The 15,146-nt window shown below is 42.4% G+C and overlaps 1 protein-coding gene across 1 annotated transcript in view; it reads right to left on the bottom strand.

Moving 5' to 3' along the window:
* Positions 1–15,146, bottom strand: part of SLCO5A1 (solute carrier organic anion transporter family member 5A1) — an 87,618-nt gene that overhangs the window by 13,586 nt on the left and 58,886 nt on the right. The window contains exons 6-7 of the mRNA XM_009461686.2: positions 3,981–4,140; positions 255–496 (exon numbers count right to left, since the gene is read on the bottom strand). Coding sequence (XP_009459961.2) covers positions 255–496; positions 3,981–4,140 — 402 coding nt within the window. The remainder of the gene's footprint in view (positions 1–254; positions 497–3,980; positions 4,141–15,146) is intronic.

Raw genomic sequence — 15,146 nt, 5'->3', positions numbered from 1 at the left:
ATGCATTTACTTGTTCTCTCTTTATAGTACCTGGAAATCACTGGGCACTTCATGTTTCCTAAAGTGGATTATCATGTTACATATTCTAAATGCAAGCAAGTTCCACCCTATCCATGTCAGCCCTATTCTATTCACTTTTTAAGGATACATAAGCTTGAAGGAGTTTGGCTGCATTGCTCCAGCCTCTTCTGACACAGGCACTGGTGATAGTGGGCACAGCAAAAATACTTAAAAAACCATAACTGAATTCTCACCTGAGTGTCACTATGATTGCTGATGGCTGGGCGCATGCTGTTATAAGGGTAACAATGAAGAGAAATATCAGGAATGGGATAAGTGTGTTGCAGGTTCGATCGCACTTCCCAGAAACAGCATAGCCGTTCTCATTCAGGTAGGTTTTGACAATAACCAGACGGAGCTGACTGCGCTGACCCACTGTTGGCGGAGTGATCACCTGGCGACTCTGGACACAGGCACATTCAGTGTAATTTCTTACCTGGGGAGAGTGAAAAAGAACATTTCCACATGAAAAACCCATGCAAAAAAGACATTGCACAGAGCCGTGGTACAACAGTCCCATGGTACTTTTCAATCTCTAGCATCATTACCCCAATTACAAGCAAGGTTACCACCCCAAGTATTTTTAGAGCTGGCCAGGACTTCCTGTGATGAGACTGCCTTTCCATTGCTTACAACCTCCATTGTTTAGGCTGAGTTTAGAAAAAGTTCTGGAATATTTTTGGAAAATTCTGCTGAAACAATTCAATCACTTCTGACAGGGAGGCTGGAGAAAAAGATTGTTTCTACCTTATTACAAAAACTGTGAGGAAACACTCTTTAAGCAGCACTGACAACACCGTATTCTGGAATTTGGCAGGCTCTCAGCATCCCTCTTCAGGAGGTGTCTTCTGCTATCTCAATGAAAGTCCCAGATTCGGCTAAAGAGCAACAAGCTGCACTTCATGCTTGGAGCCCAGGACCTTCCAGTTGGATGTGGATGAGGATGGAATGCATACAGGAGCAAAACCAGAGAATGAGAAAGCAGAGACTTAAACAGTGAGACTGAAGGACTTGAGGGATTCCTGAATGGACAAGGAGGCTGAAATTAGGATGAACAGACTGAATAACGAAGTGGCATATCATAGGCAAAGGGACTGTGATTTGAGCAAGGTGAGGAAGAGCTAAATCAGAAATAGTCTCACGTCACATTAATTCTACTACTGTTTTCAACTTCTCTAATGGTGAAGGGGTGTGTGGCAGATCAGAATACTCCAGCGTTAGAGGGGAAACAGGTCAGGGCTCATGTGATGTTCCTGTAACTTGGAGGAGTTTTTGGGTTTGATGCTTGCATTCATAAAACCTAGGACCACACATGCACAGAAGCTACATTACAAGACCATCTTAAGGTTGCAAATTTAAGCACTTGGACATCAGGAAATACCCAAATTAGGGTTGTTTGTCAACTTTAATGTATACTTCTGTATGTGTTCGTGTTATGACATAGCCTCACATTTTTTCCCATGGGATTTAGCTGAACATCTTAATAAGGTATCAATTTATCCAGTATTTTACCTCCCATTTTCAAAATGTGCCTCCAGGTAATTTTTTCCTCACACTAAACATATTCCACTACAGACATAATGACTCATATTTCATATGGATTTTTCTGTCACACTCATCATTATAGCTTAACTCTTTCAAAAAGGAGTAATTTATCTTCAAAACAGTTATGAGATGAGGCACTGATGTTGTTATCTCTGTTTTGTAGCTAAATAACTGAAACAGATCAAAAGTTTCACAAATGTGGGTGGCAAATATGAGATAGTTGGGATCTTTTTTTTCAGAACATTTTCCATTATATACAACTTAATATATTCTAAATAAAACTTTTTGTGCCTTCGGATACAGATTTAGAAGAATACGAAATTAATGACCAACTGGAAGATGTTTAGTTTAAGTGACTTGCCCAACATCACTTACGAATGGAGGCAATGACAGAATCCAGTTTCCCAAGGCAGCACTACACTGTCCTGTCTAATATCACATGAGTATTTGCTTTCTTCCTACAGTCCCTCACCTTAATCTCCTTACTGCTTCCAAACAGGCATCCTACAGAAAATAGTTCTCTTTACTACACAGTCTTGGTTCACCACCAGATAAACCAAATCTGTGCACTAAAAGACACAGATATGACACAACTGAAATACTAGAGTATAGAAATATATACATAAAATAGGTATAAACTGTACACAGGCATCCTTTTCTCCTACTTCCAATTTTTAACTGGTTAATTTTGAAAGAAGTGTATATTATAAACTTAAATCCAAATGTTATAAGTTAGCAAGATTTTCTGTGTTATAGAGTGACACAAGCTTACACTTGTTTTTAAAAGTGCCCAACATAAAGCATTATTTAATGAAGAAATGTATTTTCCTACCAATGTCAGCCTTATTCTATTCACCATTAGCTACCCAGTTAAAACTTCAGGCCACGAAGGATCTTTTCTTAAATCACAAGAGGAAATAGTATGTTTCAAAATCTGTAGTGAAGAGTACATACTCCCAAGGTACCTCCCAAAAAAATGAATTATTAGTGCCAGTTTGATATCAGGTGAAATGTAGCAAAGATCAAACCTATGTCTCAATCCAGCAAAGCACAAATAAGATTTATATAGACACTGAAAGTTAACCACAGGCTCACATCACAGGCTTTGCACATTGGGCCAATGCAATTTTCTATTAAAAACCAGCAATATACTCTAAAAAAAACCTATAAAGGAAATGAATCTGTTCTAAGTGGAATTGACATACAAACTCCATTTTCAGACCGTTATCCAGTCAAACCTGAGAAAGTGCAGTGCTGGACCTAACATCCTCCTGCTGCACAGGCTGGCTAAGGACTGCAAATCAGGAGACTGATACATTATAAATAAGCTTTCTGGAAAGCACAGTCAAGTCCTGAGAAAATCAATGTTTACATTACTTCCTGTCTTTCTTAATTATCCTTTTTGAAAGGACAGTTCTGTAACAGAAGAATTTAAGAGTTTGGTTTTTGTATGAAACAAGCATGACCATAATGCTCTGTTGATATTTACGTCAGATTCTACTTTTCAAGTGTTTTCCAGTGTGACTGGAAGACTGGGCTGTAACACGCAATGTATTTCCAAGAAAGAAAGTGGATGACTGACATCCTTTAAGTTCTGGTTACTTGAGTTCAATGACAATCACTTCATTTAGCCTGGAAGAGGTTTAGAGAAAGGCTATGAGAATGGCCAAAATATTTTACGCGAGCAGGACAAACGGGCAGTCTTTATTTAGCCATGCAAACAAAAGACCTATCAATATACACTGGTGCAGATGGAACAGCTACTTATGCAAAATGGCAAGGCTGACACAAAGACTAATGATTTTAAACAGGCCATGACTAAATTTAAACAGGAGTTTAAAACACTTCCAACTACCTGAGGAGTTAAGTTCTTCCTTCCATTCAGAGAGGGAGCCAAAAAAAACCCCATAATTGCTCTTAAGAGTAACACTGATGAGCTTGTGGAAAGACAGTATGACATGGCTGCCTATGTTAGCAGAAAGCTGAATTAGATGACACGGACTCAAGGTCCCCTCTCCGAGCCCTGCAGGAGCAGCAGACAGGCAGGCTACTGCCATCAGGGACTTCAGAGTCTGTACTGGGAACACCAGCCCTCCCCACCCCGTGGCACTTCGCACTCACTCGGTTGGAGGATTCACTTGGTACAAATGAGCTTGTGCCTCAAATTTGTACGTAACTGAAAGGAAGGAGAGTGGGACTGTGCATCACCAGCCTTTCAAACCATGGAAAGACTCACACGCGCGTCAGCAGCAGAGCAACTTCTCCAGAGCTTAAGAGGGGGGATGCTTGTACTAGAAACAAAGCAGTCTTTGATCTGCATCAGTCCCGAGGGGCTACTCACAGGTTGTATGTGGGTGGGTGGGTGAAGCACTTACCCCTGTGCTATGGTTTCCACCATTGATGCAGCCAGCTAGGCAAGGATTAAAATATGTTATTCCATCTGATCCACAGACAGGCTCGTACTCATGAATCTTACATCCACAGTTAACATTACAGCTCCCAGTCAGATTCCTGTGGGCCATGGCAAGAGTGGGACTGAAGAAAGGAAAAAGAACATGCTAGTAGAGCAAGCACAGATATCCTGCTGTTCAGAGGAAGAAAACATCCTACTCATTAACTCTGGAACTGAGAGTTGATTATCAGAGAAAGACTGCATTAACTCTAGGTTATGTATATGATTTAAACAATATAGAAGAACATCCAAGGCATCCTTGCCATCAACTAAAAACACAATACAAAAATAATACCAAAGTTTAAAACTTGTATCTTCTTTGCCCAGGTAATAGTTGTATTTTTCCCCTGTTTTTTTTCCTTTAAGAGTTAAGACACCCCTATTTTATATGTCTATCCTAAGGTTCAGCAATTTGTTGTTGATTACTAGTGAAAGGCTCAGTAACAAGATGTAAGCATGAACTAATAGGCACCTTTTCCCACATACCAACAACTGTTCAGAAAACTTAATGCTTGTATTATTTAGATGTGTATGTGAAATCTACAGGAATCTCTCTAGATCTGGAGGAGTGCTGTGCTTTTACTAACTGTCTGTAAAAGAACCACTCCTCCTCTTCCCTGGACCATTCCCCAAAATCTTGTCAAAGCCCAGCTTTCTAGGTCCTCCCCAGGAGCGTTTGGCGGTATGCTCAGAAGGAACTAAAGGGAATTTCAAAGCTAAAGGACACGCGCACACACCAAAAAGCAGGCTCTTCACTATCAATCACTGCTGCTTCAAACAGGTGGTTGAACAGATCTCAACTGCTACAGCAGGGAAGTGCATCAACTCTTCACTGGCAAGTGCCATGCCAGCCTGGGCACATCCTCACCATGGGATGAATGCGCAAAGGGAATCCAACCAAGGCAGCAGCTCATGGCACTCATCTGAGCTCATGTAACAAGGCTTGAATGAAGCACTGCACTGAGACAGCTACAGGTCTCTCCCGATGCACCCTCTCCTCCAGCTAACACCTCTGCATGGCACATCTGGGCCCTGTCTGGAGAAAGCAGGTCATTTGGAAGCAGTTTTGGTCTCCCCAAATGGCACTGCCCTGGGTGGTGGGGATCCCAAAGCAAGACAAACTCCTCAGATGTAAACAATACCCGATATCCTGAGCTGCCAAGGGGCAGCCGGTATGAACTACTGAGTGCCAGAGTGCAACTCGTGTCTGGAATCGAGGTTTTATAATTGTACCAGTTGTACCATTGCAGCTCAATCCAGAAGTGATAAAGGCCTTAGTAATAGCAGAGTCCATATCTGTCAGATCACAGACTCTTCATCAGAAGATGATGGGGGAAAAAAAAAAAAACACTAATCAAATTGTGCTTTTTGCTATCAGTAGAAAGAAATCAACTCTGGTTACCACTGACCGCCAGCTGTCACCATCACAGGTTTTGACTCAAGTTCACTAAGTCACACAGCCACCAAATTAACCAGCTCCTGTCTTACCTACCATATCACTTCAGCCCTGCCCAAAACAACTCTCAGGCCACTTAAAAATGCCCAGCTTTGGGCACAAACCCTGGAGGAGACACCCAGCTACTCCCTGCGCTGAAGGAAAGCCCAAGGTGAAACGGGACTTTTAACATTCTTGGGTAGGGTAAAGGCTTGGAGTACAAAGCAAAGAAGGAAAAGCATTAGCAGGCACAAAGGCAACCTCACTGAAAGAAAAGAATAGTAAAAACCCCTACATAACTATATATACAAATTCTGATTATAGAGAAACAGAGAGAGTTAAAATGAAAGAGTTAAAGAAAGAGGAAATGGATACTAGTTTGTTACCAAATTAAAAACAGACTGGCATAACTGGACCCAGTGTATATAGAGCTAATATCAGAGGATGTAAGGTGTCAATCTCTATTATCTAGAAGCTCCTCATTAATGAGGAAGTAGTTGATAATCATATCATATTTTTCTAACAAATAACTGGTCTGAGAAGCCATTTACTTTTAATGGGCATATTTTCTTGAAAACCTCAGACTAGTTTATAAAGAGCTACTATACTACCTTTGTCCCTTTCAGTTACTGGCATTGCTCAGATGAGTTTTGTAGCATTGCTTTTTTTCCTTGGCTGGCTAAAGACTGATTGAAAATTTATTTTTTGTATGCATACATTTTCTGTGAAAACCTTTAGAAACACATGAAAATGGCTATTGAGACCACGGTTGCCTTTTCACCAGTATCCTGTCTCTAACAGTTGCCATAAGAAGATGCCTAGGGACGAGCAAGAACAGGGCAAGTAACTTCCCCCAGAAAAGTATTCTCTCAGCCTCTAATGAGTCTCAGCCCAAAATATTTTCTAAGTTTGATGTAGTTTTTTAGTTAAAAAACTCCATTTTTTTTCCCTGTACTTCTCCCATTGAGATTAAATTTTTTGCATCTACAATATGCAATAGCAAGGATTTTTCGACAGCCCACAGCCTGTTACATGAACTGTTGTTTGTTTTGAATCTGTTTTTTTTTTATCTGACAGCCCCCACTTCTACTACTTTGCTTGTAAATTCTGAACGCATGAAGGCTCCTGAAAAAATAAACTTAAGGGGTTCCTATGGCCAACATGAAAATATTTGCAAGTTCTAGTGAAATCTTGTAGTTGTAATTAAATACACCACATCTAATATTAACTAATCTAATCTAATCACATCTTTTATTACCTGAAGGCATTATGCCAGAAGGTACCTGAAGGTATAGGCATAAAGTATTACCTTTTATCCATGCTATTACTGAACATGCTAGCTCAGGTACCAAAAAGAAAATAATTGTTCCACTTATATATATATGCAGACACCTTGAACTGCAAGTAATTTTCTGCTGTCGTTATGCAGCCAAATTATAACAAGCATGAACTGTTAAATAGCCCATATTATATTTATACCTATTTTTACTACACTTGCCATGCTCTCTGTCTTGTTTCAGGTTGCTAAATTAATTTAATAAGTGGAAAAGCAAGAGTCTGCAGTGTGGTTTATTGCTGGTTCAACTTTCTGCATCTCATTTGGAATTTTATCTGGGTTTAAAATACTGCCAGCAACGTGAATGCATTAAGCCAATGGAAAAGTTACCTGAATGGCTTTATTCATACCAATCTATTTCCAAGTGATAGGGTTGGCTGAGGCTAGGGACCCTAGCTCTTATTTCCTAAATACCTTTCTGTCTAAAGAAATCACAGTTCTTGAATTCTGCACCTGTCTTCACTGCCTAAGGCGATACCAAGCCACTGAAAACTGAAAAGCAGCTGATATCAATGTTTTCACCTGAAGCATTTCCTCTTAGTTAGGAAACCCCCCATTTTATTATGTTTTCAGGAATATAGTTTCCTGTGATGCTTAAACAGCTTTCTTTTTCTGGGCTTTACTCTTTAAATATAAGTCTTACTTTCTGCCATAGCTGCACTCTAGGCTTGTAAATGCTATTTTGTGTCTAAAAGTACCCAAATGTTAGGCACTGCAATATTCAGTATTGCAATATACAAGTTTTGCTGAAGATAGGGGGCCAGTTTCAAACCACGTACTTTATGGGTTGTAATTTGCAATGCCTAAACCTGAACGTTTTCATCCTTCCAGGTGCCAAAGTCAGAAAAGCGGGTTCTGTAAGGAATCAAGACAGCTGCCACTTCTAAAGATATCCAAAAATTCAGAGTATGGAAGTGAGGGCCTGACCTCCCTCCTATGACTTTTTGGCTGGCACCCTGGCCAGGGAAGGTGAAATGGGAGCCGAGAGTGATGGCAAGACTAGATCAGAATTGGGTCCAGATACAATGATCACAATGATCAGTCCAGTGATCACAGAGCAAGTCGAAGAGAAAGGAGGGGCAAGCCCTCGCCTCTACCTTTCTTCACACCAGCTCTTATCAGTGACAGAGCTGACCCTGGACTCAGCCAGCTGAACTCCTTAACTCAGGTGTCCAAGCTCCTAGAAGTGGCGGGGACACTCTCTGCACCCTGACACTGTATAGGAATATTGGTGCCCACTGCGGACAGCTCAGTGAGTTCCTACACACGGCGCAAAAAGCTGCCCCTTTGTGCTGATAGCCTTCTCCAGAAACACTGTGCTTCATGGATTTACCACAGATCTCTTCTGAAGTGGAAGAGGAAGCTTCCTGTTCTTCATCAGCTCTACAGTTGCCCGAGGTGGGAACACTGGGGTTCCAGGTCCTCCTCAACCTGAAGGGGTTCAAACCCACATCCCCTTCATGATGTTCTTACCATCAGGCTCCAGAATGGCATCTCTTTCCATCCTTCCTGCTGAAGCTGAACATGATCCCAATCCTGTCCGTGTCTCCTCATCAATAACTCTTTACTGCCATATCTACAAGCAAAACCTGGAGCATGGACCAGGACTGAAGCCATTTCTTCCAAGGGAAATCTTTCAGAAGGTTTTAAAGTTAGGTTCTTCTCTTGCGTACTCTTTTTTCTTCTTCTGCATCTCTATATATTCCTCATTTTTCTTCTTTTCTCTTCCCTTATATCCACCATCCATTTGTGGTTACGGTGCTCTTGGGGACATCAGGAGTTCAGAGTCAGATTCTCTCTGACTAAACAGCTGGGTAGAGGCTACCACACATAAAGTGAGCAACTTCTGTAGCAACCAATTTCCTGACTTCGTAGCAAAAACACATTATCAGGCGGTTCTTAGCTTCTCCACAATAACTGTTAAACATAGTGGCCAATGCTAATAAAGTGGGTATCAGTGGGAAACACACATACATCCCTTGTGGATTTGGACATATTTCAAATGCTTCCTTCCCATCTTTGAGTCACAGCAGCTTAAGTACCTGCACCTACCTGGCTCCCTAGCATAGGATCTTCTAAAACCACACAAGAGTCTATTCTTGGTCACTCTGGCCAAAATACAAACAATAGCTTATTTCACTTCAGTAGTCCTTGAGAATAGGTAACTATACTAATCTCTGAGATTGAAGACTCCAAAATATGCTTAATCTGGGTTTTGGAAAAAATTCACATATTTCAAACATGTCGCAAAGTCCTTCTTCAGTCAATGCACTCCTCTACCTTCTCCACAGTGGTCACAATGGCAGCGATCTAGTTTAGCTCAGAAGACACGGCCAGGTCTGACACCTGCATGGCTCTGGGACTCTTCGTAGCTCGAGTGCATGGTAGCTGAACAGTGAAGAAAGGTGATGCTTCGAGAATGCAGTTTTGGATATTTTTTTTTTTCTCATGGGTTTTATTACAGTGGTACCAGAACCCTTTGGTGTGTCATTAGCTCATTTTGAAAGGTTACTCTGAATACTCCGTGTGCCATCTTTCACCAGTGCTTCACAGACTGCAAGATGCTGCTCCTCATGGCTACAGTCACTCTGGCCTTGATCCACAGAGGGGCACAGCTTCTGGATCCTCTCCCAGGAGGCTGGATCTGCCCAGCTCCGTGATACAAAGCTGTCCCTCCTTCCTCTTACTGCCTGATACTTTTAAACTAGCTGACATTTTTTTCACAAATGGAAGGAAAAAGTGTCCTCCATTGCATCATTTATCCAGTAGTCCACTGATTAGATATGAAAACTCAGCTTCCAAAGAATACTGAAGTAATCCATGAGCAGATGAATGCGATGAAGAGGAAAGGCTGCAGGAGTGAAATTTAAAGGCCTTTTCATAGAATGTATGTATGAAAATCCCCAACTCCAGGAGAAGACTGTGCCCTTTGCCTTCTCACACCTGAGTGGTAAGCAGAGCTGCAGGCACCATCCTTTTTCTGCCTGTGGTCCACATGCAGTTCAGTCCAGAAGACTTGAATGTCTGAGAATACATGCCAGTTTGACCCCTGTGGAATCTGCAAAACCAGACAGAGCTAAGTACTGAGCTCTGTTGGGGCATGAATATACGCACACGCGCCGTAAGCAAAAATCTTGCCTTGGGAATTATGTTGGTATGCACAACCTCTCCACACTGGGCACCACAGCATAACATGGAATTAACTGTGCTGCCTTGTTTGCCCTGCTCTCAGTATTGCTCAATGGTGCCACAGAGAGGCCACTGCTGTTTAAAACTCGCTCAAGTATCTGTGCTCTAAGCAGATCAGTAGGTATCCAGGGAATTTTAGCACCTCCTCAGCCAGGCAGGAGCTGAACAGGAATCTGGATTGGGTTTGTGGCTGCATTCCCGAGATCCTGTACACATGCTCACAGGCTGCCGGGGATGCAGAGCCTCACGAGGGCTGCTGTTTGCTTGCCTTCGCATCTGTAATGTGTGGGCAGGACCGCTGTAAAGGTAAAAAGCTAGCATCAGACTCACTGCATCCCACCTACCCCACGGACCACAAGGGATGTTCTGCTTCTATCTTCTACACCCGAATAGATCAGAGACTCGGCTTAGGAGCCACTCTACACACAGCGACTGGCACCCATTTCAGCCATCACCTCTTGTCATTAGTGACACTAAGCAGTACAACTGCTGCTCAGGGTCTTCCATGTGACTCACGTTTAATGTATTTATACACCACTTTTTGCTTTTGCTGAATATGCTTGTCTTTCCAGATGGGCACTTTTGCAGCCGATCAAACGTTACTAAGTCTCTTCTAAACATTTATTAACTGTCTACTGATCATACAAATGAGGTGCAGAAATTTAGCTCTTGGAGCTACTTTATACTTTATGGTGTAGTTGGATGTTAACCAAAGCCTTTCTGAGTGTTTTCTTTCTTGCGCCATAAACAAACAAGGCACAGTTTTAGAAACAAGTTGCAGCTTGAGCAGGAAATTAAATATCCAGGACTGATATTGGTTCTGTCGCCTTCTCAGCTATCAGCTGAAACTTGTCTTATTATACATGCTGGATTCCAGAAAGCAATATGCGGCAACAGGCAGACTTTTCCAGTAATCTCTCAACAGAACCTTTTCTCTGATGGAAAACACCAAATCATCAAAACATTCCTCAGGAACATACTGATTTCAGCAGCACAGTGACAAAAGTTTTTCACACCAGCAAGAGAAGCAGAGTTTATGGAGTTTCGCAAGCTCCTTGGCAGCTTGCTGGGCTGGATGTCCCAGATGCCTGAATATTTGGGGTAAGCAGTGGCTCCCCAGCCTGCTTGGGAGACCCTCGTGCCCACGTCCCAGCTGCCAGCAGGGCTCTGCCACCCTGCACACGGACAGGTCCGGGCACAGCCCGGGCTGCAGGGAAAGGCACAGCTCGGGTTCCCATCTCCAACCTCTTCCACTCTGTGAAATGCATTCTTCTGACCTCTTTTCCCTCCATCATGTAAAACCCTTCCCAGCAGATGGGCTGTGTTGTTCCAGAGGCAGGAGAGCCTGCTCCCCAGCTCGCTCTGCTTACGTAGCTAACCCGCTTCAGCTGCATTGCTGAACATTACCATGACACAGAGGTTAGGAAATCAGCTTAAAAAGAAAGGTGAATGAAATCAGGGATGCAAGAAACGAGAAGCATGAAACTGGAAACTGAACCGAGACCGCGGTGAAAATTTAATCTCAGGGGCATTTTTCTGTTTTCCCCAGAAGAGGCCTTAAGTTTACAGACAGGCAAAGCAAATATGCTCAAATGAACAAGCTACTGCAAGCAGTGTCTCTCCAGATTTCATCACCTTTTGTACCTCAGCAAATCACTGTACGGTTTATTTGGGGGATTTTTTGCGTTGTTTACAACAAATGCCTTGCACGCAAAGAGATTTTTTTCATCCTTTCAAGAACGTAATACACAAAATCACCTACATTAACTCTGTTTCTAAAAGCTGGTTATCAGACAGTTGTAAGAAGTTCATGCTCTCATCTTTATTACCTTTACTGTTCACTCCTCTTTCAATGATGGGAAACTAATGAAGGATGAAGGAATTCAGATGCTGGGGGCATGAAATCTCTATTGACATATATCTGTGTAACCCCATTTTTATCACATGTGGTCTACCATATAGCACATATTATAACGGATTTCTATGAACACTTCTCCCAGTAGGGGATCATTTTTTCTTGAAGGTACATATTTTTCCAGCAATAAACTGAACCAAAGTACTCCGCTAATCCTAATCTGACACTGGGAAGCTGCCTACTCTCCAAAAAGGAAAACGGAGCACTGATCCCTGAATTACTGCACAGCACATTGCAGATTTACCTGCATCAGTCAGAAAGAGCAGGCTCTTATGGAAATTGCACTGAAGGTAGAAAGTCCTGCTCATGAGCTGGTCTGTGGGAAAGGCAGCTTAGTTTCAATGCATCCACTGCTGTAGACACACAGGATGTCTGAGAAACAGCTGCCCGTCTGTTTCAGCAGGTGCAGATGCCATCAACCTGCAGTGCTGCTGCACCTGAGCTGCCAAGGACACCCGTCATGCACGAGCACACTAACAGAAACAGGCCCCAAACGACAGCGTTTCCTGACCTATTCCTTCAATTACAAACAATGGCGCCGCTCCTTTCATTAATGAGATTCAACTGCAAGTTGAATCGTAAACACATGTGCTGGGACAAAACCCAGAATCCCATTTGACAAAGTGCATTTGTTCACTTCTCAGGGAGACTGTTGTGTGTCTCCATGACACATGCTGGTAAAGCTAATAAAGAGGAGACCTTTATTAGATGTGACGAACAATAAAAGGGACTCCAGTTCTGAACATATTTTTTTCTAAATCCTGTTCTTCTCTCCAACTATTACCCCATGGAAGGCTTGTGGTATAGGAGTAAAGTAAGAAAAGGGAAAGTATAAGGCAAGATTTATTGCCTGGAGTTTTTAGAGCTGTGACCTGTTGTTTCAGATACCCAGGTTTGGACTGAAACCTCATTGTGCTGGCAGTCAATGCACACATATTGGAAAAAAAAGGTGGACCCTCTTCCCATGAGGTTACCATCTAAATGAAATGCAGTTTGAAAAAAAAAAACAGTGCCTGACTGTGTTTTGGTAACATCTAAACAAAGAATTGCTTTGCACATGGTTTTATTCATATTTATTTAGATCACTGTAGTAAGCTACAGGACGAAGAAAATGCAAAGGAAAGGAGATAACCCCTCACCACACCATTTCTTTAATCTTAATATTGGGCTATATAATAAAAAGGATTATCTTAATTTGATAGCAATATTTTTGGTTTGGTATTGAAGGACATTCTGGATGGTAGAGATCTGCAGTGTCCTTGTTGGCAAGCAGCTGGAATTGCAGCAATGACGCAATTTTTGTGTAGCTGTCAAACAAGGGACCCTCTCACTGTGTTAGCTGGATTCCTTCTTTGTTGTTATTGTTCTGATCCAATTAGTCAATGCTTTCAAGTTAAGAGATCCAACTGGCTAATTGGACTGAAAGAGAGACAAGAATAACAGAAACTCAAACTGGTGGTACAAAAGGAAGAATAGGAAATTTTTTTTTAATGTGAAGTGCCCCAGTAAGTCAATTGCATGTTTTAACTAAATCTTAATTGCACCAAAATAACAGAAAGCAATCAGAAAGTTTTGATTCATTACGTGCCAGAAATATGAGAAGTGGAAGCGATCTAATCCAGGAATCTGTCACTATGAGTAAGCTCCCATGGAGCCTGTTTTATTTGCCTTATACCACAAAACATGGAAGAGACGGTCTACAAACAACCAAACCAGCTGTTCTCTGCTATTTCCCCTTTATTCAGCACGGGTGAGGCCACACCTGGAGTGATGGGTCCAGTTCTGGGCTCCCCAGCACAAAGACTGGGGCGTACCAGAGACAGTCCAGCGAAGTGCCACTAAGGTGATGAAGGGACTGGAGCATCTCTCCTGTAAGGAAAGGCTGAGAGAGCTGGGACTGTTCAGCCTGGAGAAGAGAAGGCTCAGGGGATCTCATCAATGTAGATAAAACACCTGAAGGGAGGGTGCAAAGAGGACAGAGCCAGGCTTTTTTCAGTGGGGGCCAGTGACGGAACCAGAGGCAAAGGGCACAAACTGAAACACAGGAGGTTCCCTCTGAACATCAGGAAACACTTTTTTGCTGTGAGGGTGGCCGAGCAGTGGCAAAGGTTGCCCAGGGAAGCTGTGAAGTCTTTGGAGATCTTCAAAAGCTGTCTGGACAAGGAGACAATTCACTGATTCAGGACTTCCCATTCGAATGCTGGTTATGGTGCAGGAGAAGGGATGCTGTATTGCTGCACCTCAAATATTGTGTTCAGTTTTGGGCCCCTCACTACAAGGACATCGAGGTGCTGGAGCGTGTCCAAAGAAGGGCAACGAAGCTGGTGACGGGTCTGGAGCACAAGTCTTCTGAGGAGCAGCTGAGGGAGCTGGGGTTGTTTAGCCTGGAGAAGAGGAGGCTGAGAGGAGACCTTATTGCTCTCTACAACTACCTGAAAGGAGGTTGTAGCGAGGTGGGGGTCAGTCTCTTCTCCCAAGTAACAAGTGATAGGACAAGAGGAAATGGGCTCAAATTGTGCCAGGGGAGATTTAGATCAGATATTAGGAAAAATTTCTTCACAAAGAGAGTGGTTAGGCATTGGAACAGACTGCCCAGGAAAGTGGTGCAATCACAGTTCCTGGAAGTGTTAAAAGAAACGTGTGGATGTGGTGCTTAGGGATGTGGTTGAGAGGTGGACATGGCAGTTAGGTTGACGGTTGGACTCAATGGTCTCAGAGGTCTTTTCCAATCTTTATGCTTCTATGATTCTATGATTGTGGTTTGACATAAGGCTCCTTATACTGTCTTCAAATATGAAACATGCCTTCAGAGACAAGGCTGGGGCACAGAACAACAGGTTCTAAAATGCTGAGATGTATAATACAGAGGTGCCCTTGACCTTCCTGATAACAGAACTGCTGATGACACAACAACATACTGCCTGTGCCCAACATGAAACAGCAGCAAATCCTTGCAAATGTATTTTAATCTGTGCATGCCTCCAGGTCCCATCCACTTCCTCACAGTTAGAAAAATATTGAGTTATGAAACATACTGAATTATGAAATATCATTGCCTACTTTGCTGAGTACTGGTTGCACATACTTCTATGTTAACTAAACCCCAGCTTATCCTTCTCTGTAGAGGTTTATGACTCAGTTCATCAAAGAAAAAAACCTACTTTTTAAATGTAAAAGAAAAGAACAGTAGAATCAAACATGTTTGTCCAGAGAA

The sequence above is a fragment of the Nipponia nippon genome, unplaced genomic scaffold (assembly GCF_047370975.1).
Source record: "Nipponia nippon isolate SJK-2023a ecotype South Korea unplaced genomic scaffold, ASM4737097v1 scaffold_1, whole genome shotgun sequence".
NCBI classification, from domain to species: Eukaryota; Metazoa; Chordata; class Aves; order Pelecaniformes; family Threskiornithidae; genus Nipponia; species Nipponia nippon.
This window is presented reverse-complemented; position numbering and strand designations above follow the sequence as displayed.